The 25,169-nt window shown below is 40.3% G+C and overlaps 4 protein-coding genes across 7 annotated transcripts; all 4 read left to right on the top strand.

Moving 5' to 3' along the window:
- Window positions 1–476: 476 nt before the first annotated feature.
- Window positions 477–5,686, top strand: LOC133968979 (anti-Muellerian hormone type-2 receptor-like). The gene is made up of 11 exons (XM_062405263.1): window positions 477–827; window positions 1,166–1,372; window positions 1,606–1,764; window positions 2,056–2,154; window positions 2,669–2,769; window positions 2,854–3,075; window positions 3,671–3,785; window positions 4,069–4,223; window positions 4,327–4,483; window positions 4,862–4,998; window positions 5,104–5,686. The coding sequence occupies exons 1-11, from the start codon at window positions 791–793 to the stop codon at window positions 5,227–5,229; spliced, it is 1,515 nt and encodes a 504-aa protein (XP_062261247.1). The 5' UTR covers window positions 477–790; the 3' UTR covers window positions 5,230–5,686.
- A 420-nt stretch (window positions 5,687–6,106) lies between these two features.
- LOC133968983 (proline-rich protein 13-like) lies at window positions 6,107–8,742 on the top strand. 2 transcript variants are annotated; one of them, XM_062405287.1, is made up of 4 exons: window positions 6,107–6,179; window positions 6,832–6,880; window positions 6,992–7,459; window positions 7,762–8,742. In XM_062405287.1, the coding sequence occupies exons 3-4, from the start codon at window positions 7,136–7,138 to the stop codon at window positions 7,792–7,794; spliced, it is 357 nt and encodes a 118-aa protein (XP_062261271.1). In that variant the 5' UTR covers window positions 6,107–6,179; window positions 6,832–6,880; window positions 6,992–7,135; the 3' UTR covers window positions 7,795–8,742. The 2 variants fall into 2 exon arrangements, with proteins under 2 accessions (XP_062261271.1, XP_062261261.1); XM_062405277.1 differs by having other exon boundaries at window positions 6,992–7,599.
- Window positions 8,743–9,312: 570 nt separating this feature from the next.
- LOC133968973 (proline-rich protein 13-like) lies at window positions 9,313–12,788 on the top strand. Its single transcript, XM_062405252.1, has 4 exons — window positions 9,313–9,420; window positions 10,494–10,556; window positions 10,676–11,199; window positions 11,966–12,788. The coding sequence occupies exons 2-4, from the start codon at window positions 10,541–10,543 to the stop codon at window positions 12,008–12,010; spliced, it is 585 nt and encodes a 194-aa protein (XP_062261236.1). The 5' UTR covers window positions 9,313–9,420; window positions 10,494–10,540; the 3' UTR covers window positions 12,011–12,788.
- A 402-nt stretch (window positions 12,789–13,190) lies between these two features.
- On the top strand, window positions 13,191–23,511 carry LOC133968952 (poly(rC)-binding protein 2). 3 transcript variants are annotated; one of them, XM_062405235.1, is made up of 14 exons: window positions 13,191–13,372; window positions 14,408–14,544; window positions 14,622–14,748; window positions 15,378–15,401; window positions 15,509–15,541; window positions 15,685–15,801; window positions 15,884–16,015; window positions 16,189–16,317; window positions 16,898–16,972; window positions 17,581–17,622; window positions 18,707–18,806; window positions 19,892–19,944; window positions 20,115–20,284; window positions 22,316–23,511. In XM_062405235.1, exons 3-14 carry the CDS (start codon window positions 14,680–14,682, stop codon window positions 22,350–22,352), a joined length of 981 nt encoding a protein of 326 aa, XP_062261219.1. In that variant the 5' UTR covers window positions 13,191–13,372; window positions 14,408–14,544; window positions 14,622–14,679; the 3' UTR covers window positions 22,353–23,511. The 3 variants fall into 3 exon arrangements, with proteins under 3 accessions (XP_062261219.1, XP_062261225.1, XP_062261210.1); XM_062405241.1 differs by lacking the exon at window positions 14,408–14,544 and having other exon boundaries at window positions 13,192–13,372; window positions 18,734–18,806; XM_062405226.1 differs by lacking the exon at window positions 14,408–14,544 and having other exon boundaries at window positions 13,192–13,372.
- The last annotated feature ends 1,658 nt before the right edge of the window (window positions 23,512–25,169 follow it).

The raw sequence follows: 25,169 nt of genomic DNA, 5'->3' as shown, positions 1-25,169 counted from the left end.
TGACCAACCTTTTTAAAATGTTACTGGGTAGAATAAAATGTTGACTTACTAATTCACAACTTTGCCTAAACATCTTTTTTTCTATCTAGAATTTTATAAATATGACTCAATAAGTCGTAATTCAAAGTGATAATATTGATTTAGTAACTCTTGACTGTCAATTTAGCATGCTTTTACTTGGTTAACCAAAATTATGCTTTAATTTACCTTAGAGGTTGATTTATATTGCCATTCCTAACATAAGTAGCACCTATCACAATGAAAATAATAATAATAATAATAGTAATAATAATAATAATTGATAACTTTATTATAGCACTTATCTAAACAAGGTTACTAAATGTTTTACAAAAATCCATGACAAAAAATGAATTAAGTAAACCCAACAGTTCCCACAATGAGCAAACACTTTGGTGACTGTGGAAATCTTGCTCAATAACTGGAAGAAACCTGCGGCGGAACCAGACTCAGTCAATTCCTTATATGGTTTGACCCACCACAATAAAATGGCAAAGGCCCCATGGGAGTTTACTGAAAGGTCTGTGCTGCTGTTGGTTTAACCTGTGGGCAAGGAGCACTGACACGTCTGTACTCAACTCGACTGCAGGTAATATTTCTAAACAACAGGAGACGATGATGATGAACGTGGTTTATTCCCACAGACTGTTATTTGACCCACAGTTCAGCAAATGCAGGTGGGTTGCAGTGGGAGTGATTCTGGGAAACGTGGGAACCTCTTATCTCATTCCCAGCACCCTCCCTGCTCGGCCACTCGGGTCTCAGAGGAACAATGATCCTGCAACAGTGGTGGTTGGGTTTCGCTGCTGGTGAGTGAACTCTATTCTAACTTAATTTAGAGTGTACATTATTTGATTAATGGATTCTAATTGGCAGTTAAATCGTTAATGTGCTTTATAGTGTAATAGTAAAACGGCAGCTTAGTAAGAGTACGACTGTCGTGACTCCTAAACTGGATCGTCAGCTCATCACAAAACTTTATTAAATGATGGTAAATATTTCAGTTTTTTTGTGACAAACAGATAGCCATACAATGATAATAATTGTAATAATATAAGGAGTGATTATCTCCCCTAAACCCTCTTAATTATAAAACAATCCCCAAATGCACTTTACAGAAGCTCTTTGTCTTTCTTCCTCGTTCCAGAATTCATCTTCATATGCATCTCCAGCCAGTTTTCACTGAAGAAGAGACAATGTGTCTACCATGTGAACAGCAAAGCAAACACTGAACAGAATCACAAATACACCACTGCTGGTAATGTGAGTGGGTCAGTGCAGGAGTGTGAGAGCACCCACTGCTGTGTGGGATACTTCCTGGTCAGTGAAGGCCGGACGGTGGTCGACCTCCTCGGTATGAAATCCTGAAAACTGAGGTGAACTGGACCAGTTTCTATGAGCTGGACTGGACCACATTCTGGATCATTGTTGTGCCATTAGAGAAAGAATCATGACATTTTTATATACATATAATGGTCATCTATTATAATGTGTATGATGTATTTCAAGTATATGCATAGGTAAGTCTATTGTTTCCTATTCTGTTATTTAATTATCAAATACCTGTTCCTGATTTCTGTGTTGCAGCTTGTGATGTGGCTGAAAAGTCTTGCCCGGATGCAACCTGCAAGACACAACCACGGTTTAACAGTAGCGTTAAATGTGTGTGTAACACAGACCTCTGCAACGGCAACATCACTTGGACACACTCAGAACAGCCTCGGATCACCTACTCTTATTTTGTGGGTAAGATAAAAACAAGTTTGCTACCAGTCACTGAATATCACTTGTAGCCCACATCATGATAAACTGCTACTCTGATGAAACAATATACATGACAATCTTTCCCTTTTAAAGTCATGACATGAGGAATATTATATTGAAAAGAATTAAACTAAAGTTACTGCAGTGTTTCCTCTCATCTTATTATTAACGTGCTAAATCATTTCCTATTTGAATCTTTAATTAGTAAACTGATTGAATTCAAATTGATTATATTCCTCAAAACATATTAACTGCCTTTATTTTTCTTCTCAGATGAAGTCATGAAAGTTGTTGTGATTGTGATCGGTATCTTGCTCGTCCTGTGCCTCATGATCGCCGCTGCCAAGTGGAGAAACCTCTTCAAAGACAAACGTAAGATAGGAACAAACACGCTCATTATTTCAACTTGAACACAAGTTTCAGTTTTAAGTTTAAGAGTGTTAACTAAGCACAGCTGGGAGTAATGTTTAGCACTTTTCAATACAAGTAACAAAGTTCTTCAAAATAAACAATATACAATTCACAAACAATTAAATAAATAACAACAATAAAGATAAAAAGAAAAAACACTGTTAAACACTCTTTATGTAGCTGTTTCCATTCTAAAGGGAAACCACATGGTTTTGTATGAAATTCTCCCTCAAAGGGAAAAACATTCCGTCCACATTTTCTAAGCTCACACTATGTTCCCATGAAGTCTTAGTTTGACCTTGGAACTGTTTCATTCTCTCCGCTGAACCGACCTGGACCTTTTATCTCTGTTATGATACTCCCTCTTACCTACGTCCTCTCTTTGTCACTCTCCCATCACATCTTTGCTGCGTTGTGTTTTTACCTTCAGTGAGTGTGTGAATGACAAAGTGTGTCTATTTTCATTTTATTTTAGAGAGGAATTTACAAGCTGTTGATGGTTGTGTGTCCCCTCCGTGTTCCTGCCAAATAACAAAAACCTCTGAGATTGACATAGCAGACATTGAACTACAGCAGGTAACACCGAGTGGATTTACAATTTACGATATAGGTTAGGTGCTAAATTTGCTCTTTTACCATTTTGTTCAATTTCTTTTTCAGATGTTGGGCCATGGCTATTTTGCGACTGTCTGGCAGGGGAAATACCGAGGATCCACGGTGGCGGTGAAAGTTTTCCCTGCAGGTGGGAGACAAACATTTGCCACAGAGAAGGAGGTGTATGAGCTTCCACTGATGAAGCATGCTGGGATTCTCCCCTTCCTGGGCACTGGGAGGAAGGCGGGCGACAGCAGTTGGTTCATTGTTCTGCAGTTTGCTGAATATGTGAGTGGCAACAATTCATTAATAAAGAAAGGATTAAGAGTCAACTTTCCCAAAGAAAAGGAACGAGGAAAGCAGTTTAATTGTAAGGAATGAAAGAAACTGCATTTTATATGAGTTTTAAAACAAAGTAAATGCTTAACCTTAAATGCTTAGTGTTAAAATTGTGTTGAATAACATTTATCTGAATGTAAGTGATTTGAATTCCCCTTTTAGAAACTTCTTATATGAATTTCAAGTAGTACATTTTCAAAAACCTGATGATTAGTATTAATGTTAATTATTTTCAAGCAGCACAGATTCGTCCTGTTTCACATTTACAGTTGATTGACAACATTAAATACATAAATTGCACAAATTGGGATGGTTGTTTCTCATTAATATTTTAGATGAATACATTTTTTCTTTCGATTCCACATTAGGATCACAAACCCCACATATTTGTTGATTTGCTGTTTCCCACTCCACCATGTTGTTCTGTCTTCAAAGCCCAGAGAAAACCAGCGGATACAATACGTACCAGACAACATTTTGAACCTCGCTCATCACTTCCTCACATTAATAACTGAATGTCCCTTTGTCGTCTCTTTGATTTCAGGGCTCTCTTCATTCCTTTCTGTGTAAACACACCACCAGCTGGATGCTGTCACTGAAGCTGTGCCAGTCGTTATCGCAGGGGCTTTCCTATCTCCACTCCGACCTTCGCAGATATTGTATTGGCCAGAATATTACCCTGAACAAATGTGTGCCTGTGTGTTAGAGCCAACCTGTGTAGAAAGCGTGGATGCAATTTAAAACGTTTCAACATTTTTTTACTTTTCCATTAATTTTGGAGGGAATAGTGCAGGGATAAATCAAGCACAATTAGTGGGCTGATGATTAGGATTTAAAACTGCATATTTTCCAATTCCTTCAAATACTTTTTTCCAGATCTGTTATTTATAGAAACGTTGGCCTGTCTACTTAACACATTTTGACACGTGTCTTCTCTGGCAGATGTGCACAAACCTCCCGTGGCCCACAGAGACCTCAGCAGCTCCAACGTGCTCGTGAAAGCAGATGGTACCTGCGCCCTGTGTGATTTTGGATGCTCCGCCATCTTGCGTTCATGTTCAGGACATCACAGATGGCAGAGCCACACCGCACACAAGGTGAGGACAACACAGGTCGGCCCGCAGCTCTCTATTATAATAATGATAATAACAATAGGGAATAAGGGAACTGTCAGCTCACAGAAGAAATGTCCATCTTCAGGGTTACCGTCAGCTGGGCACGCTGCGCTACATGGCCCCTGAGATCCTGGAGGGCGCAGTGAACCTGAACAGAAGGTGGTGTCTCATGCAGACGGACATCTATGCCTTGGGACTGCTGCTGTGGGAGATCCTGATGCGCTGCTCAGATTTATATGAAGGTAAACTTCATCATGTCACTCCTCTGAGCAGGTGTCAAATAATCGTGGAAACCCATCAAGTTACAGATTATTTCCGTCCAACATTTAACATTTTCAAAGAAGTGCTAATCCAGTGTTATGAGTAAGAACACCATTTATTATAAGAAACAATCAAATTAATATTCCATAAACTATCAATTCAAAAAAATACAGCAGAATGAAGGTGCCTCAGTTTGTTATATCCTTTTGATGGTCCTAGGTCGTGCAAGGAGAGTTTGTTAGAACCCTTTCCTGGAGCATAATGGTTCTGACATGAGTCTGAACTGACAGATTTCTCAATTTCTGTCTTCCCTTTCTGCTTGGGAATGTCAAACGTCATACAAGTGTCTCCACCTACAGGCAGTACACTTCCACCACATCTGTTGCCTTATGAATCTGAGCTGGGAGCCAATGTGACGCTGAGGAGCCTCGTCACGTTTGTGTTAAACCTGGACAAGAGGCCCTCCATTCCTAAACACTGGGAGCTGCTGCCACAGGTATCTTTACACATGAGCTCATTACTGAGACTTGTGTTTCTTATGTTGGCTCTGTAGTGAGCTGGGTCTATAACGTGTATTTACTTTATTTCTTTACACTTTCAGGGAGCTGCTCTGCAGGAGCTCCTGACCGACTGTTGGGATTTCGACCCGGACGCTCGGCTGACCGCTCAGTGTGTCGCAGACAGATTAGTCTCTTTTCAGTCCTGTTTCTCTGACAGCAGCCCATGACTCTGACCTGCTGTTGCACTGTTCTCGTTTCAGAGGTTTTTAATCAGGTTCAAATCTACACGTGAAACCCATTGACTTGAATACGTTTCAATAAGTATTATTATTGATAAATTACTACATTTTAATCCAGGTACATTATAAAGGAAATATCCATGTTGCCATGGTTATTGAGAAAAAAAAAACATCACTTATGGGGGAAATTGAAATGTTGTTCCACAACCTCAGTGTGCAGCTTGGTATTCTGTGCCTTCCTCTTCCTTATTGTCTTTAAAATTTCTCTTCAAGACATGTATTTTAATTGTGCGCTTTCACCTCGTTATCATCTTATCATCTATTTTAATCATTTTATCGTGTATTATCTTATTTTTGTATTTTCCTCATCTGTAAAAATCTGTATCTCTGCTCTAATTCTGTGTGATCTTCAAATTGTTTTGTATTAATTAAACTGTTTCCTATTTTTTGCGTTCAATTTTTCATTTGAACTTGAAACGTACCTTGTAGCTGTGTTTTGAAAGGTGCTATGCGAATTATAAAGATTATTATTAGTATCTAACTGTTATAGATAGTTTTGGTTCACAAATTTATATCAGGTACATTAAGTGTTTTTAGTTTTAAACTTTTATTCCAACCAACAAATTTAGTAAGGCGACAGAAAATAAATTGTCATAGGACTCAATGTTGGTCAATAATGGAATGGAAACATGTGTGACTCTGACTCACAAGGGTTAACAATGATTTCAACTAAGGTGTGTGAGTGTGTGTGTATGTGTGAGTGAGTGTGTGTGTGTGTGTGTCACAGAAACTAGATGATACGGGAATGTTGCCATTGCGTAGCCTTCAGCAGGGGGCGTGGCTTTCTGCTACGTCCTCTCTGTCAGTGAAACGCGGAAGTGTCAGAAGTCAAATTAGCACGGAGCAAATCTCACACGGACCCGAGGAGAGTTTCTACGGTAAGACTGAATCCAGATTATTATAATAAGGGAATTATAATTATATGTAACGTAAACAACCTAAAACTCCAGCTTTCACAGGAGGAAATGGAGATGTAGTGTTTACAGGTTCAGGTGGTTGTTGACTATTATGGTGTTATGACGTCATGGCCTGTCCCAAATGGTTGAAAAAAGGAAGTATATTTTGTGATTTGGTTATTTGATTAATTGTTGGAAAGTTTTGTAAATTGTTAAGTTTTGAATTACCCGTAGCAGACCTACACTTGATGCTCCAGTGTATACGATCCACTGATAGAACAAGCATTCAGATCTTTTACTTGAATTTGAAATAGCATAAACAACAATGTGAAAATAGTGTGTTACACGTGACATTTACTTGAACTCTTACTAAGTCACAATATCGTCAGAAAAATACAGTTAAAGTATCAAAAGTACCCGACAGGAGGCAGGTCCTGGGAGAGGACCGACAGAATTGCCTTTTGTCTCCTGTTAGTCTTAGAAAAAGGTTTTCCTCACATTATTTGAAGGTTAAGGATAGAGGATGTTGACTGTGTACAGATAGGTAAGCAAAAGGAAAATGTGATTTGTGAATATATGGTTTATACAAATAAAATGACTGATTAATATTTTATTTCAATTAATTGTTTACCAGGTTAACTGAAGCGTCAGGTCAAAACACCTAACCATGTGGCCAAATCAAGGTAGGATTACCCACATAAGCAGCATACACTATGTTATACTTTACTTTAGACAACTTTTATAATAAAGATGTTTTGAAAAATTAATTGTGTGTGTGCTTTTATGTGTATCAGGACCTCCCCCTCCAGTGTACTCATCAAATCCTGCCTTCCCTCCTGGGTACAACCCTTCGTATCCTGCTGGACCTCGTCCAGGAGTCTTCCCTCAGCCTCCAAACCCAGCGTACCCAGCTGTTATGAGCCCAGCTGTAGCACCAAATGCACCTCCAGGACCTCATCCTTATGGACATCCAGGACATCATCCTTATGGACCTCCAGGACCCCATCCGTATGGACCTCCAGGACCCCATCCTTATGGACATCCGGCTCCTCATCCTTATGGACATCCAGTACCTCATCCGTATGGACCTCCAGGACCCAATCCGTATGGATCTCCAGGACCTCAGCCCTATCCTATGGCTCCAGGTGGCTATCAAGTGGTCCCTCCTGCAGGTGTTTACCCATGTCCATACCAACAATCTCCACAATGGGGTACCCACAAAGGCCACCACAGAAGCCCCCAGCATGGCTATCATCATGGAGGTAGGAATCACTTGAATGGAGCATTAGCTGGAGGATTAACGTCCATGTTAGTGGGGGGAGTTGGACTAAAAGCCAACAAAAAGATGAGAAAGAGGATGAAGAAAGCAAATAAGAGGCACAAGCATGGACACTGTGGCAAGGTGAGATTCTGTTTAGTGAAAGGTTTAGAATGACCCCTATTGCACAAAGGGTAGTTAGAATATGGGAAATTGTTGAACATAGTTGAGCCTAATCACTGACAGTTACCCTGGTTAGAATTTAAATGAAGTTAAATATGTGTAATTTTCTCTCCTTCTCCACAGTCTTCCAGTAGCAGCAGCAGCAGCAGTGACTAAGACCGAGCTCAACCCTTCAAGACACGGCCCTAACAGAAACTCTTATAGTCGTACAATTTATCATAAATGAACTGTTTTTCTATTCTGATTTCTGGGAAAGACATTTTGTAAAATCTAGTTTGGGCTATTTATAACACTAGAAATGTATTTTTTTTGTGTGTGTGTGTTTATGTCAAACATTCTGTAGTTACATAAACTACTGTGGAAACATACTGAAATATTCTGAAGAGGGATTGCAGCTAGGAACACAATCCTTTATTTTCAACAATCTGGGATTTTGTACTAACGTTGTACTTACATTTTCTCAGGAAGATCAACAAATAGGTGGAGATGAGAATGGTTTTTGCCTCATTCCGAGTTTCACTGAACTTTTTGATAGAAAAGTGACACACGGAGCTAAAACTGTTAATGTTCACTGTTACATTTGCATTACATCTGTGACATTAGTTGGTTTGGTTACGTAGCTGAAACTAAACCCAGTTTGGAGTTATTCTTGGCTGCAACTTAGTTTTTTTGTTAAGATGAAACAATAAAAGCAATAAACAACGATGTTAACACAAGGCCATTACTTGAACACTGTGAGCCTTTTCAGTAAGGACAGCTCAAGTTTAAATAATATAAGTATTGAGGTATAATTCCATCGTACTACTGTTGAGCAGCGTCATCACTTCCTGGGGCACATCAACATTTTTAAAGCAACATTAAATTACAACTTTTACCATCTTCATAGAAACAGCTGTGTCTGTCCTGCTGTTACCAGACATAGGGTCTGTTCTGCTGTCTAAAGACATTCACCTGAGCCCTGGAACTTACACGAATACTGTTGTCATTATTTTGGATTGATGCAATGGTTTTCCTTGTCATGACTTGTATTTATATTTTAATGTTGCACAATGATTGGTTGGGCTGCGTAGCTGAACCTAAATAAACCTGAGTTTCGAGTAATAACTGGCTATGTGTGGTTTTGTGTTGAAACAAGATGAACCTATTAAAGCAATAGGACATAATGTGTGGTAAGTGTTTATGCAACTGTTCATCTATGATGTAATTGCATGTGTGTGTACTCGCTTCTGTTGTGGGACAATTTCCAGCATTAAACCAGTAAACCTCACAGGGATCAAGCTCAGCCCTTAATCGGTCACTTCTGAGCTCCTGGTTAAATTTGAATTGTGGTTAGGTCACGGTTGGGGTTAGGCATCATTAAGTCATAGTTAAGGTGAGAAATAAGGTTTTAAGTGGGCAGCCCACAATGAATTGAAGGCAGTGGAAAGTTCCTCTGTGTGTGTGTGTGTGTGTGTGTGCGTGTGTTCTCCGTTTAGCACTGATTATATGTGTTCACCCTCAGCTCGTGTTTACTGGGTTTTGTCCCATAGAAACCAGTAGATCAGGACCGCTGTCATTGTGGAAATAATGAGTGTAACCTGGGGCGTGGGTCCATGTAGTTGATAATACACAACCGTGCACGTCAACGCACCTCAAAAGAGAAAAGAAAAAAAAGAAGACGTTCACGCACTTTGAACTTCCTGAAAGTGCGCGGACTGGGCGTGGCCTCTTGCATTCTCGCTCATATAAATGCGGAAGTGAGACACTGACAATCTTATACACACCCGAGGAGAGAAAACTAAGGTAAGACTGAATCTGCACGTCGACAACTACCGATCATAGTTAACCAACAAAACTACCTGAAACCACAGCTGCCTCAGGGTGTAGACGCCTCGCAGTTAGTTATGTCGTATTACACTTGTTATACAGATTTAAATGCGGAAGGTGTTTCAGGTGGTTATTGTTGACACAGACCACAGTTTAACGTCATGACGTCACGGACGAGCTGTCACAAGATTTCTAAACAAGAAGTTCGTTTTGTGATTCGAGTATTTTGTTGGTTGTAATAAAGTTTTATAACTACGCCTCTAACTTAGTTTATAGATGCACCTCGCTAAACATAATAAAGTGCAGTACACTCATGTTGCCTTTATCCAGCGGTGGAAGAAGCCTTCAGATCTTTCACTTAAGTAAAACAATACAGAAAAGACAACAAGTCAAAGTTACTTTAAGTATTTTATTTGTATTATTTAAGCAAAATACAAGTTAAATGAACAAAATAAAAGTGTTCATTATTGAATATAATAATAAAATGATAATGCTATTTGGGTTATTATTTCTGATACATTATTGTGCCAATATCACGTAATGGTTAAACAAAACAAATCTACTTCATGTACTATATGTTTCGTTAACTGATAATGGACATGAATTAATTAATAAATTAGATAGAGTGTGTATATATATATGTATATATATATATATATATACAATGTATTTGTGTTTCGTAGTAAAGTTATCATCTGATATAAGTAACCCCTGGACTGATTTGTTTGGAGAGAAAAAAATATGTATGTGGATTAAATCAGAAATTGAGACACTAAATTAGATGTATTGTATGTAATATATTATAAGATACAGTCTGGTTAAACCTTGAGATATTTCCCACTTTCAGTGTTTTATTTAAACTTTTGATTTGCAAAAGAAGATATATTTGTAGTTTGTTGACCAAAAACAGTTAACAGATTTTAACCTACTGCTGTAGCTTGGTAAAACTCACAGGTTAATGCAAATGACAATTGTCAGACACAAGGACAGATGCTCCAATTCTGATTATTTGAGTATTCATTCAATTTAATTCCGTAATGTTTCTCCAGGTTTCCTTCTGAAGGGCTTGACTTATCGGGTCAAAAAGAATATCACCATGTGGCCAAATCAAGGTAGGCAATCTCACATAGCCAGCGTATAGTTGTACTCTTTTATTATTTGTTTTATACCTGTTTTATAATACTGGTTATGTGCAAAAAAAAATTCATGTATGTGCTTTTATGTGTATCAGGACCTCCCGCTCCAATGGGCCCACAAAACCCGGCCTACCCTCCTGGCTACAACCCGGCCATCCCTGCTGGACCTCCTGGAGGTCTCTTCCCCCAGGCTCCTAACCAAGCATTCCCACCATACCAGTACCCAGCTGGTAATACCCATGGTCTGGTCCCAAATGCACCTTATGGAGCCCCAGGACCTTATCCTATGGCTCCAGGTGGATATCCAGGGTGCCCTCCTGCAGGTGGTCACCCAGGTCCATACCCAGGTGGTCACCCAGGTCCGTACCCACACTCCCCTAAAGCGGGCCACCACAAAGGCCATGACAAAGGCCACCACAAAGGCCATGACAAAGGCCACCACAAAGGCCATCACAAAGATCATCATGGAGGGATGAATCCCATGGCTGGAGCATATCCTGGAGGAGTGGCAGGAATGGGAATGGGAATGGGAATGGCTGGTGACAAATGCCACAAAAAGGGGAAGAAGATGAAGAAAGCAAAGAAAGGAGACAAGCATGGGCACAAAAAACACGGCAAGGTGAGATTGAGTTTAAAGTTTTAAAATGGCCCCTACTGCAGGTGAAGCATTAACACCAATACTAGATAAAAACTTGAACCTTACTACGCCCTTCAATTTATATGCAACCAGAAAGGGATTGGCTGTGCTCAGGAGATACAGCGGGTCGCACCACATATAGAAGCTCTGTAAATATTTGAATGAAAGTCATAGTGTAAAGTGCATTGAAGGGGTGTTAAGACTAGGAAATCAACCATACAAATGCACACTATTTACATATTCTAATTAGATGTTATTATAATTTAAGTTAACTGTCACTGGATTTTATTTTGAAAGTAGAAGGAGAAGTATGAAAAAGTAAAAGCACCATGAAACTCAATCAGATCATGACAAGTGTAACTTATGGAGAATTTTTTGATTGCAGCCAAGCCAACCACCAACCATCGAGTTAGTGGATAACCCTCACTATCTCCTGAGCAACAGCCACCTATGGCGAGGCTAATAATTCTTAATACATTGTGACACCCTATGGAAGCACATATGCATTTGTCAGTTTTTCAAAACATCTGTGCCATAAGAGCGAGCAAACTGCAAGTTGTGAGATTTAGATTTTGTTCCGGTCGAGTACACATGCTACACTTTTTTTTCTAGGGCAGGAATTCCTTCCATTTGACCATTTCAGGACTTTCATAACACTGTCTTCTTTGTTAGTACTAGCTATTTTGGCATTTTGTAAAATGCAGCTTGAATGAAGTTAAATGTGTATATTTTTCTCTTTTCTCCACAGTCCTCCTCCAGCAGCAGCAGCAGCAGTAGCAGCAGCAGTGACTAAGACAGCCGCGAAACATCTTCCGCAGAAATGCTGCTTCTCAAACGGATGACCTAACACTTAATCATACACACACACAAGTCCTTCTTATCACTTTTAACAGGATTTCTGTGAAGTACTTACTATTTCATCATATCTAGTATGGGCTATTTATATGCATGTATGTATGTATACATATGGTGTAAACATCTCCACAGCATCTGTCTGTATGGATGTTTTGTCATAAATCTAACCCTTACCCCTTTCCTTTTTTGTGGTGTTCATGTTAAACATTCTGTAGTTACAGTAAAAATACTTAAATACTACTTTGCCAACATATAAAAGTATTCTGACGAGAGATTGTATAATTGTTAACACTAACCAAGTGTACATAGGCGACTGGACTCGAATTATTTAAGAAATGTGAACCTACAAGTTGCTCTAAGAAGTTCTGTCACCTATGTACACATATAGAACTCCTGAGGATAACATTCCCTGGATAACCCAGAATCTTCTCATATATGTTAATGTGCACAGATCTTTCTTAATTTACAGTCTAATGTGTGGGTTCTTGGAGAAAATATAACACTGTGATTAAATTAAAACAAGTTTCTTCCTCTGGCAGATTAACCTAGAGGTGACCCACACATTGATTGTCTTTATCTAACTGCCTGATTTTGTTCTTTGTGATTTTATCTCTGCTACTGTGAATGACGGCAGCAAATAAACCTTTGTATCGCGATTGTAATCTCACATAAAGAACCTTGATATAGTTCTGCCAAATAAACAGATGGAAGTAAAAGTTGTGATGTGTCCTTTAGATGTGTGCACGGTTGCAGTACATCTCACGTCCGCTAGTGGCCCTACAGCATTTTACTGAAGTTGGTAAATAGGAACATGTTAAACTCTTGTAAAGCGTCTGTTTGATTATTAATGTCTGAATACGTGAAATATAACAATTACATGCATCTAGTTTTAAATCCGTATAGTCGATCATCGCTGTTTAAAACCAGAGATTTCTACCACCAACTCTGATGTTTTAACGCTATTCTTGAATTTAACGTTGAGCTGCTACTGTAACTTTCTTTATTTTTGTTATACAAGTGGGGTGTTTTGAGGAGGGTCCTCGGGTCACCGCCGGGGCTGGAGGGGGCGGATGGACGGATGCACCGATGCAGGGGGGGTTGGGTGAAAGGCGAAAGTTCAGTGGTGATGCTTCTTGTTGTCTTTGTGTGAAGGAGTGGAGCGCGATCTCACATCACTCTTCCCTCTTCCCCGAGCCCTCTCGAAACTCTCCCCCGGGTTTCTACCCTCCCGAACCTCTCCCCTTCTACCCTCTCAACCCCAACCCTCCCCCCGGGTCTCTCCGCCAGCACCAGCACTCAGGTGAGTTTGGGTCTGTCGCTCGCTTCGTGTGTGGTTCTGTTTTAAAATGGATTTGTTGTTGTGCTCCGAAGTGGCAGAAAGCAGGAATCGCGCCCAGCGGCTAGCGGCGGCTGCTCGTCCCCAGCGTGCTAACAAGGCCGCGCGGCGATGAGCACGCAGTCTCAACACGGGGGAAGTTTGGCTGTAATGTCGCCTCTGAATCCCCCTCGCTGCTCTTAAACACCCCCCCTACGTGACAACAATATGTCACAGCCATTAAACGAAGGGCCCATGTAGCAAACCAGCTAATATCACCGTTTAGTAATTAGCCCGAAGTTAGCTAGCTTTGCTAAGTAGCGCACGCATGCTCCATTCATTTCCCCCTCCAGAACGGCGAGCGAGCAGGGATGCTAAGCGGCTAGCGCACTCACTCCAAGCGTTTAATAGTTAAATGGACTCACTTTAAACCGGGAAACACGAGCGTACTCGGGGGGGCTTAGTGTTGTTGTCCCGTCGTAGCCAACTGACTCGAGGTGGTGTTCAACCAATTTCACCTTAAAGTGCGCTAACGAGGAGGTAACTGTGCGCATGTTTGTTGATAAACTTGATTCATGGCTAGCGAGCGAGGCATCGTTAGCTCACCCGACCATATGTTTCTATAGCACCGAGCTGGACCAGGCGCTAAGTCGCGTGTTTGGAGTCGGGGAAGTTTCATCCGGATGTTTGATAATAAAACTGCCGCATGTAGTGGTCAGAATAAAAGTGAGCCCACAGCCATTTTAGCATGTTTCGTTGTAGCACGCATCAGTTTTTCGTTTGCATTGTCGCTAGCTTGGGCTGTGACACACATCTACTATGTTCCTCTTCAATGGGTTTATAAACACTCCCCTGGAAGAGATTCGTCTCATGTAAAACAAACATGTATCACAGACTTTACCTTATTCCTGCGTCTATCAACTTTGCCCTTTTAGCTTGAACATGTGACCTAGGGCTTTTATGAATGAGCACCTTCTTAATGCTCTGTAGTTTATCTAACCTAATGTCTGTGTTCTCAAGATTTCTGAAAACCTAATGGTCAGTCGGGCCCGTTGGAGCCGGTGGTAGGATGTTCTAATGGACTCATCATGGGTGTGAATGCTGCTGTAACTTTATGCTGCAGATACAGACCATCACTGTTCACCCCTTTATCATATGTAAGTCAGTGTTAATATTAATGTCACGTGATCATCCTTGATGTGTAACATCTTGTCCACTATGTCTGTCCCTTTAGATCCATCTTGGAGACCAACAACCCCAGTTTCAAGCAGACGGACGAATAGGTTGCAGTCATGGACTCCGGTGTGATTGAAGGAGGGCTCAATGTCACCCTTACCATTAGGCTGCTCATGCACGGCAAGGTGAGGTCACATATCAGCGGCCTGTTTCTGCACTGTAAGACCCGGTGATATTATATTCATGGAAATGAAATCCTTTGGGGGAGCGTTAAAGGGCAGGCTTGATGTGATGAGTCAGGGTATTGACCTGGTGATGGGATCCCGGGTCTCAAAGCAGAGCAGAATTGGGTTTTTGGCTGAAAATCGGACTGGCTCACGCTGTCATGAAACCAAGCTGTGAGCTTGCTGATCTCGCCCATACCATCTTAAACAAACCCCAGCTTGTGGCTTTACATTAGCAGCCTACAGATGGATCCTGTTCACTCTTGACTCTCAAAGTGTAATTTTAAGATTGTATGGGATCAGAGAGACACAGAGTGTCAGTGGCGGAGATCTTGGGAACTCACGATGAATCATTAACTTCAGGCATTGTCCTCAACCTAAAACAATTGTCTAATCATCTGTTATAGCTGTCGTCCTGTTTTTATCAGCTGAGCAATATCTAAAGAATGCACACTTTTGACAAACTATATAGTTCTGTGTATACTTTGTCCAAAATACAATAAAATGTGTCTGAGCTCTGGTAGTGAAATTAGATGTGAAAAGATGAATCAGCCTAACAGAATGGTCTCTCATTTTTCCTGTTTTTTCAGGAAGTTGGAAGTATTATTGGAAAGGTAAGATGATGCTTTGTATAATTGCAATTTAGATTTACTATCATATTTCACCATCTGTGTTTTTAAGTGATGATTAATCTGACTTGTGTGTGATCCTCTGCCAACAGAAAGGGGAATCTGTGAAGAAGATGAGAGAAGAGGTGAGTTCTCATCTTCCTTGTCTTTACTATAGTTATGTCACATTACATTGAACTGTAATGTAATAATAAACACATGGGCACAGATGGCCAATGCACAGTTTCAATTTCTTCTTTCAATCCCTTGCTTTTTTCTTTGTGTGTAGAGTGGGGCTCGCATCAACATCTCTGAGGGAAATTGTCCCGAGAGGATCATTACATTGGCAGGTCCAACCACAGCCATCTTTAAAGCATTCTCCATGATCATTGAAAAGCTGGAAGAGGTAGGTAGCAATTTGCACTGACAAATTATTCAAAGTTCAGCAGGAAACATGATTTAACCTGCATCTCCACATTTGTTGACAGGACATAAGCAGCTCTATGACCAACAGCACAGCCACCAGCAAGCCCCCAGTGACCCTACGCATTGTGGTGCCTGCGAGCCAGTGCGGCTCCCTCATCGGGAAAGGTGGCTGCAAAATCAAGGAAATTCGAGAGGTATGAAGAGAGAAGAACATGTCAAACCAAACCTATAAAACACATTGAGCTCCGATCCCCTCAGCATTAACAGACCATCACCTTTCCACCTGTGTAATTTGGGATATCACACTCTTTATTATAAACCGAGGGATTGAATTCGTACCTAATTTCCCTTCATTTGTGTGCTTCAGTCAACCGGTGCTCAGGTACAAGTGGCAGGAGACATGCTCCCCAACTCAACGGAGCGGGCCATCACCATCGCTGGCACTCCCCAGTCAATAATTGAGTGTGTGAAGCAGATCTGTGTTGTCATGCTTGAGGTAAGTGGACTCATGCAAGCAATGAAGTAAATGAAGTGGCAGCTGTTGGCCTGTAAAGTAATGATGTGAAATACTGTGATCTCTGGGCTTGTGGCTCCTGCGTGTTGGGTTTGGATCAGGGACATCTTTAGCTGAGCTACAGGTTTAGGGTGGTTGCTGTAATGTTTATACGATAATCGAAAAAAACGTTTGAGGGCATTATACAAAATACTACAGGTAATTTTAGATGTTACTTCAGTTGAGATGTTGGGTAGTGAATATACTGTATTGCTTGTCTTATTATTATTTTTCCACCATCGTTAAACAATTCAGCTTTGTTATGTTGGAAAAATAAACATTCGATTAAGACAGAAGCTCAGGGAACGAGGCAAAAGTAAATCAGGAGATCGACCCCTTGATAATTTTAAGTTGCAATGTTTTTTGCTATAACTTTAATATTACAAGTAAAGCTTGTAGTGTGACATCTTTTCAGTGTAAAAACCACTGAAACATGGATTAATTTAGAATCCTTTCCAGTGCTTCAATATTGAACATAAGCTGGGTGGAAACTGTAATGACACATGCTTTGTCTACTGTGCAGTCTCCCCCTAAGGGGGTCACTATCCCCTACCGACCCAAGCCTTCAGGATCCCCCGTCATCTTTGCAGGCGGACAGGTATGTTCAAACTTAAGAGGGACACAGACTTCTACCATGATGTTTTTGGGGGTGTCTTTATTGCTGCAGTATTCTGACATTTGGGTTTCTATGAGTGGGAAGCTTGTTTGTTTAGAATATTGGATAACTGGGAATCTTGAAAGGCTTAGAATATACAGAACCCAACCTAAGTTTTGGGAACAGATGCAACCCGAGTGGCCTGTGTTTGAAAAGTGAATTACAAAACATTTACTTTGTTACAGAGCCTTCCATTTGTGCAGAGTGTTATATTGTTTTAAACTCTAGGTTTTAAAAGAGTGATGTGGGCTGTTTTCTGCTAATGTTGTTTTTGCCTAACATTAGAGTCTTTTATCCTACTAAAAACCTTTTATATTCTGTGGGTGAAAACTCTCCTTTTGGTTTTTCCTTGTTTCCCCTTTCCCAGATGTGAGGAGACTTTGAAAAAGACATGCATGTCAATGTTCTTAAATGTTATGTGTTATTTTTAAGATTTAGAACAGCTTTGATGAGTATATGAAGAGATATTTAGACTAAAGTATGGAGCAGTAACATGTGCGACAAAATCCATTGTGAGCAATCCATGACAGCTTTGTTTCCCTTTGTTTCAGGCATATGCTGTACAAGGACAGCACGCGATTCCACAGCCAGATGTAAGTGCAGTAGACATTTTTCCATCACCCCACCATCACTCCCACCCATAATTACAGCTTTCCTCTTCCAAATTGTACACCCACCCACACCTCATTTTACAGCGTTTAACTATAGATACATTCGCCCCGTAATTTTATTTAATTCTTCCTACTTTTGATCCCGTATCAGATTTTGGTTACCATTTAACAGAGCAGCACTGTCTGTACTTAACATTTCTACAGTTGACTGGCAGTCAGTTGTCAATTAATCTGACATTTGTTGTTTGTGTCCGACAAGACTTGCCAGTGTTCCATGAATAATGATTTGTTCCTGCTGCTCACTCTTTTGTGTAATTTTTTCTTTTTTGTTCTGTCCTGTTTTACATGTTTTGCTCATTAGTCTGCCCCAAATAAACAGGTCCCCCCCCCCCCATATAACCCTTAAGTATTAATATGTGCTCTGCCCAACTTTTCCTCCTTACTCGGTCAATCTTCCTCTTTTTTTTAATGAGCTCCCTTCAGTAGTGATCGTCATTGTTAGTCCTGCCTGCTACTAAATATCAGCAGAATATAGGTTACATATCACATTAGTCTGATATGCAAACATCCATGACTATCCTACTTAATATATATAAATATAATTTGTTTAAAAAAAGAGGTAACGACTTCATCTCTGCCTTCGAACATGTCTTCCATCTGTAGTGGTGATAACTGAGTTGAAACTATCTCAGTTCATGTTTGGCTCCTTTATTGGTGTTGGTTAGATAATCTCCTGCACATTCAATCCCCCCACATCATCCCATGTGTATTGGGACTTTCTCTTGAAGGCTGCGGGAAAGCATCACAAGATGCAGCCCCCATTCTTGAGGAATACTTATGGGGTACCCCAAATAGACAAGTCATAAAACCCACTGCTTATCAGACTCCAGTTCCAAAGAATAAGATCTGCCAACACGCAACTATGTTAATGAATGTGTGTGGGAGAAATGTTTTTTTGTTCCTTCGTGGTCCTTTGTGTTTCTGTTTGTACTGACTGTGGATTTTGTTTTGTTTTTTTATCTGTTTTTTCCCCTCCTCCTCTCCCTACCTCCTCTCTTACCCTCAGTCTTCCTCTGCTGCTATCTCTCCACAGCTCACCAAGCTTCACCAGCTGGCTATGCAGCAGGGCCCCTTCCCCATCGCACCAAGCAACCAGGGATTCACTGGTACGCAGTGCGGTGTGACCCACTGCCCCCCGTCGCAATCTTTTCTTTCTCCTCCGAAAGATTTGAATAAAAGAAATAACATTGATTTATTTTAACTATTGATCATGCATCATTTTAGAAATGTGCCTTAACTATTTTCTAAAAGCCTTTCTACACTGGAAGGCAAGCCAATGATGAAATCAAATTTGGTTTTTGCCACAACACACAGAGGGTAAATTATATAAATCTTAAAACTTGAGCTTTGACCACATTATAGAAGTTTAATGAGTAAGTCTCACTGAAATACATTAGATATTTGAGTACCCCATGTATTGATAATATCTTGTCCTTTCATTCTTATATACAACACAGTTAAATGTTGAACTTACATGTTGTGCTGACTATGTTGTCACTAAATGCATAGCAAACCCATATCGAGGTTTTCTGATGGAGATTGTTGTTCCTTTTGAGTTGTATTTAACTGAATCAGTTACCAATAATAATATCTAATGCTTTATCATCCAAGTGACACACATTTGCACATTTTGACAAATATTCTATGGTCCCCTCCTCTGCTCCCTTCACTAGTTACCATTGGCTGCCCGTGTCCGTTTCAAAACATTAGTACTTGTGTACCATGCTGCGAATGGATTGGGTCCAGTGTACTTCGTGGACAGTCAAACTTTACTCTCCAGCCTGTTCACTCTGCATCTGCCAATTGGCTTGTTGCTCCCTCACTGTGAGCTAAACACTCAACAATATCACGACTGTTTGCCGTCCTGGCTCCTAAATGGTGGAATGAGCTTAGACATCAGGACAGCAGAGGAAAGTCTATATATCTTCCACCACAAACTAAAAACACATCTCTACCGACTATACCTTGAATAAAATAAAAAAAACGTTAGTTCAAACAAAAAGTTTAGTAGCACATAAAGGGCACTTACCTATAGCACTTTGTAGTTTGGCTTTCATGATTCTTTTTGTTCTGGGTTTGTATCCTCATGGTTAAATGCACTTATTGAAAGTCGCTTTGGATAAAAGCGACATGTAAATGAAATGTAATGTTATTAAATTTCTTATTTATCATTATCTTGTGTAATTTTCAGGGATTGATGCTTCAGCTCAGACCAGTTCCCATGAGATGACCATTCCAAATGATGTGAGGACAAGATACAGTTTTCTATCACTGTTATACAGAGTTAATGAGTGTTGTCACATGTACTTGGATAAGTTGGAGAACTTAACATGAGACCTGTGTTGTCATGACTTGTATGTCATTCACGGTCGCTCTTTATTGTTACTTAACCCTCCCACCTTTCCCCTCTGTAGCTTATTGGGTGCATCATTGGCCGCCAAGGAGCAAAGATCAATGAGATCAGGCAAATGTCGGGCGCCCAGATCAAGATTGCGAATCCAGTTGACGGATCAACTGACCGCCAGGTCACCATCACAGGCTCGCCCGCCAGCATTAGTCTGGCGGAGTACCTCATCAACGCCAGGTGAGATAATCACTTAAGTAGTTTTAGATCAGGTTCATGCAGGCCCAGAAAATCCAAATGTTGCATTTCGGTTTTACTTAAATTTAGATAAAGCAACGTGGCCCTGCCTGATACTCAATACAACAGAAATCCCCGTTGTGTGCCTAACATCATGTGCTAATTCATACCTGGCCTACTTCCTTACGTGTGCAAAGCATTAACATTTCTCGACTTCACATTCATTACTGAAGATGTCTTTTCTTTTTTTAAACTGTATCTGATCCGTTAAATTCTAACGAAGCTTTTTGTCCTGTGTTTGATCACATCCCTGAGTGATTCCCCCACACCCCACCTCTCCTCCTACCCTCTTACCTGTAACCCCTCCCCCCCACCCACCCATTTCTCACCAGCCTGCCCTGTGACCCATCCCGACTGTGTTGTCCCTCTCTCCTTGTCTCTCTTTCTACAGTGTAGAGTCCTCTAAACCTCCTCCCTCCTCCTCCTCCTTGAACCCTGAACAGACCAGCCTGTGCTCTCCCTCCACCTCTACTACTACTACCACCACCACCTCCTCTGCTGCTACCTCCTCCTTCTCTTCCTCCTCCTCCTCTTCCTCCTGTGTGGTGCCCCCCTCAGCCTCCATCCCACTGTCCTTGTTGGCTCCAGGGCCACCTCCCTCCTCCTCCTCCTCTTCCTCCTCCTCTACTGATTCCCTGCTACCCAGCTCTCCTGCCTGTGTGTCAAGTCTCCTCAGTCTCAAGCCCCTCCCTCTCCTGGCCCTCCATGTTGTCAGCGGGGCCAGTAACCCTGCACACCCAATCCCCACTGAGCCAAAAATTGCCCCAGAGCTCGGCTCAAAGTCTAAAAGGCGAAGGCTCTCCCCTTACTAACGAAGGAATCTACTACTACAGTACTGACAGTGCTCGTTGTTGTCTGTACCTGCACTTGCTTTTGTATCTGGCTGTGCCATGCCACGCTTACAACAGAAAACAAATGCACACAAATACGTGATCTTCAGCCAGAACAGGTGGTTGCTGCCATATTTATAAGATAGGTATCTTAAGCTTGATTTGGCCTGTCTCTTTAAGAAAAGACTTGTTCAGTGCATTATATTTTTAAATAACTATACAATTTAGCATGTACAGTGACTAATTTCACTGGTTTACTGAAGCATTTCTCTCTTTGTGTAAGCTCTGCTCAGGTAGCGGCTCTCTTTAAGATGTCAAACTGTATTTATGGGTATAGTTTCCCCTGTAGTGAATTTTAAGTGACTAATGTCGGCTGTTAAAATGGAGACAATATGTAATCACTTCATGTATGAAAAAATTGTAATTTCAATTCTAACTAAATCTGCCCTCAGGTATCTAAGGCACCAAATCATCCTTTTAGATAATGTTGATATAAATTAGACCAGTTTAGCTTCAAAAGTTTGACATTTTGGGGAAATCGTCTTACTTAGTTTCCTTGCAAAGTTTAAAATGTCACTGGCATGTCTGTATAGTAAAATGAAGCTAGTTAGCTTAGTGTATAGACTGGAAATGTCTATACACAGGAAATGTCTATACAAATGCTGCATAACGGTCAAAATCCACCCACCACCCATAATGTTATTATGCATTTGTTTAAGCAGATTTTTTTTTTTATACGGAAAAACGAATTTATCCGGTAAAAAGCTATGTCATACACATAGAGGACACTGGTGAAGAGAGCAGGCTGCGGTGTAGGGTGCTGTAAACAATATTCCAGTTTATGCTAAGCTAACCCACAGCTGACTGTAGATTCATATTTAGTTAATATAAGTAAGAAACTATTAAGAGTTCTGATTTATCAGACACCAGGAGCAGCCAACCTGGACACCTAATGTTCTTTTTTTCTATATCAACACATGCCTTTCCCATTCAGCAATTCTAGCTGAACTCCTGATACAGTATTTTATTGTAATAATGTAATGTACAGTTAATGAGGTTGACAATTATCTCGTCTGTCTGATTGCATGCCTTGTGCTCTCTCTCCCTCCCTGGTCTCCGGGTGTCTCTCTGTCTGTCTCTCCAGGCTTTCCTCTGAGGCCACAGGACTGGCAGCCAACTGATAAGACACTGCATCTGCACTAAATCTCACTTTTTATATCATCGGCTATCATAAAGCAGTCAAATGCAACTACCCAACTTAATGAGAGAGACTTAATGTCAACCGCCACCGATTTGACCCGCTGACGTCATTATTTATTTTCTTTCATTTTGGTTTTAGTCAAAAAAAGAAAACGATTAGGTTTTTAATTCCCCTTTTTGAGTGGAGTTGGAGGTTTTAATGATTTACTAGACTTTATCTTGCTTGGGTCCCTCACTCTCTCCCCCCTTTGTTTCTTTGCCATCACAGAGTAGAGTTGGTAAACTCTGAATAGTCATATAGATTTAGTTCTGTACATTGAGACAAAAAGGAAAAATGAACATAAGTATCAGAAAAAAGAATAGAGTGACTGTTTTATTCCATATACACCTCCCTCTTTTCCTCACCCAGTTCCACAAGTCGGTCTGTTTCACATCCACCCTCACTTTAAATAATGCAGCATTCTCCCCCTTTGTCACCCTTTTCAATTGAAGTGCTTGTAACTATGATCATGCTTGTGTCACTGAGAAAAAGTAGCTGTACATGCACTGTCACCGATTTATATTTGGTTATGATGACAAACCTAACACTCAGATGAATTTATCCAGATAATTTAAAATTTGTTTTACTACGCACGTCAGTTTTCCCCCACTCTACATGTCATTCCTGTCTCCCCCCCCACTTTCCTGGTCCTGAGATGTGTGGATATTTTGCTGGGATTGGGAGGTTTTTGGGGTTTGGGCTCGGCTCAAGGGATCTGAAGCAGAGGGTTCTCCTCGCTTTTTTGTAAAGACTGATATATACTTAAAATAATGTTGAAATATTTGTTTTAAAATGGAGGAAATATTTTTTTTTAACTACCAAAGGGGGATTAAACTCCTGAACACTGACTGATCTGTCAATTCAATGTGATGAGGCTGAGAAGTGAAACCAGTGATGCTCTGGAACTAGACAAAGCAAGGGTTGTGAGTTAACACTAGTTTCCTGCTCTTTCCTTTGCTAAGGTCGGAATTTATTTTATTTTTTATTTGCAGGAAAGAAAAAGAAAAAACTTTTGTGCACGTTTTTGAGACTGTAGACCTGGGTGCCACAACATTGATAAAAAAAATGGAAATAAAGATATGAAATGCTCAAACCACAAATTGCTCTGAGTCTTCTGTCACTGTTAAAGAAATGAGATACTATAAGATAAACTTGATCCCATGCAGGAGAAATTCACTTGTTGTAGCAGCAGCTTGTCAAGAGAGAGATGGACAAGAGAACGGTAGGTTAAAAGTTGGAAGAAAACATAGACAAATTTATTAATATGGAATATATGTTCATAATAAGCACCTGTTAGTACAGATGGAAATATAATTTTTATAACAGGACGGTTGTATGAGGCTGTACAATGAATTTGTTTATGTATCAAGATATTAAAGGAAGTACGAATCCTAATCTATATAGTTATAAATGAATATACAGGTAGTGCATGCAGGATTCATCAATTTATAGTATACTATATTAAGAAATGACTATATAGATTTATATACACATAAAATGATAGAAAGATTGTAAGTGTATCTTTACATATTACTAGGTATAATTTTATAAGAATACAGTAACTGATTTAGATATGGAATAAGAAAAGTGTTGAAAGTGGACTGACACACCAGTTGAGTTTTTACAGGCTTGATTTTATTTTTAAATCGTTTCTTAAATATATTTATTGTACAGTTACAATAATGCAGTATAAAAAGCAAACGTTTCAGTTCCTACCGGGTTGTTTCAATCAGCATCGGAGGGGGGGGGGGGGGGGAAATGAGACACTAGAGGGCAGTAGTTTTGCTTTTTGGCAACATTCTCCTGCACATGGATTTTTTTTCCCCCCCCGCTTTGAACGTTGGGGATCATATAGTTTAAAAACACCAGGAAAATAAACAGAAGCTGCCATTTCTAGCTTATTGATTTTGACCTGATCAGTCATAGATTAGTGGAACAGGATGTCATGCGCTGTTGTACAGTCAGATCGAATCAAATGCACATTAAGAAGGCCTGTCGGGGGACACAAGTACACCAGAACCACAGTTGTAGGATACTAGTTACTATGAAGGAGGATTGGTCTTTCTCTAAACTGATGACCCACACTGGGCTTTTGTGGTCATCTCCTGTGTTAGAGGTAGGCAATAGAGGGATAAACAGTGGGGTCACAGGTCATTTTTAGGTGTACACAGAGTTTTTGAGAGAACATTTACCAATTCTCTCTGATTTATGAGATAAAACGTTAAAACCCACAGTGAAAATGAGCCACATCGTTACATCTCCCCACAAGACACCAACTCCTCAATCGGAAAACAGTGAAGGAGTGAGTGTAATAATGTGTTTTCAGTCATTCTGAGGTTTCTGTATCCCCGTCATCCAAATGCCTTCAGTCATTTACACTTGTTTTTAAATACCTGCCATGAATTGTTTTTTCTTCTCTGGACAGGTCAAATTTTCCATTTTCTTAACAAACAGTGACTGATTCATTCCTTAATATCCAATGCGCTTCTCACAAGCGTGCCTTTTTTGATGATACATACACGCATTTCTCTTAACCAGAAATGTGTTTTAATACAATAAAACACTGCAATACTAGTATAAAAAAGCCTGTCTGCCCTGAGTGGACCCACATGTTGTACGGTGATACTGTATCAGAGCAGACATATTGCTTTTTCTCTTCCCTCGTTCACACGTTCCTTCTCTTTTCCCTTGTGATTCGATGCTCGGACATGAACAGCAGCTACAGTACATTCTACTACCATAAGCTTCTTGAGGTTCC

The sequence above is a fragment of the Platichthys flesus genome, chromosome 2, assembly GCF_949316205.1.
Source record: "Platichthys flesus chromosome 2, fPlaFle2.1, whole genome shotgun sequence".
Classification (NCBI taxonomy): Eukaryota; Metazoa; Chordata; class Actinopteri; order Pleuronectiformes; family Pleuronectidae; genus Platichthys; species Platichthys flesus.
This window is presented reverse-complemented; position numbering and strand designations above follow the sequence as displayed.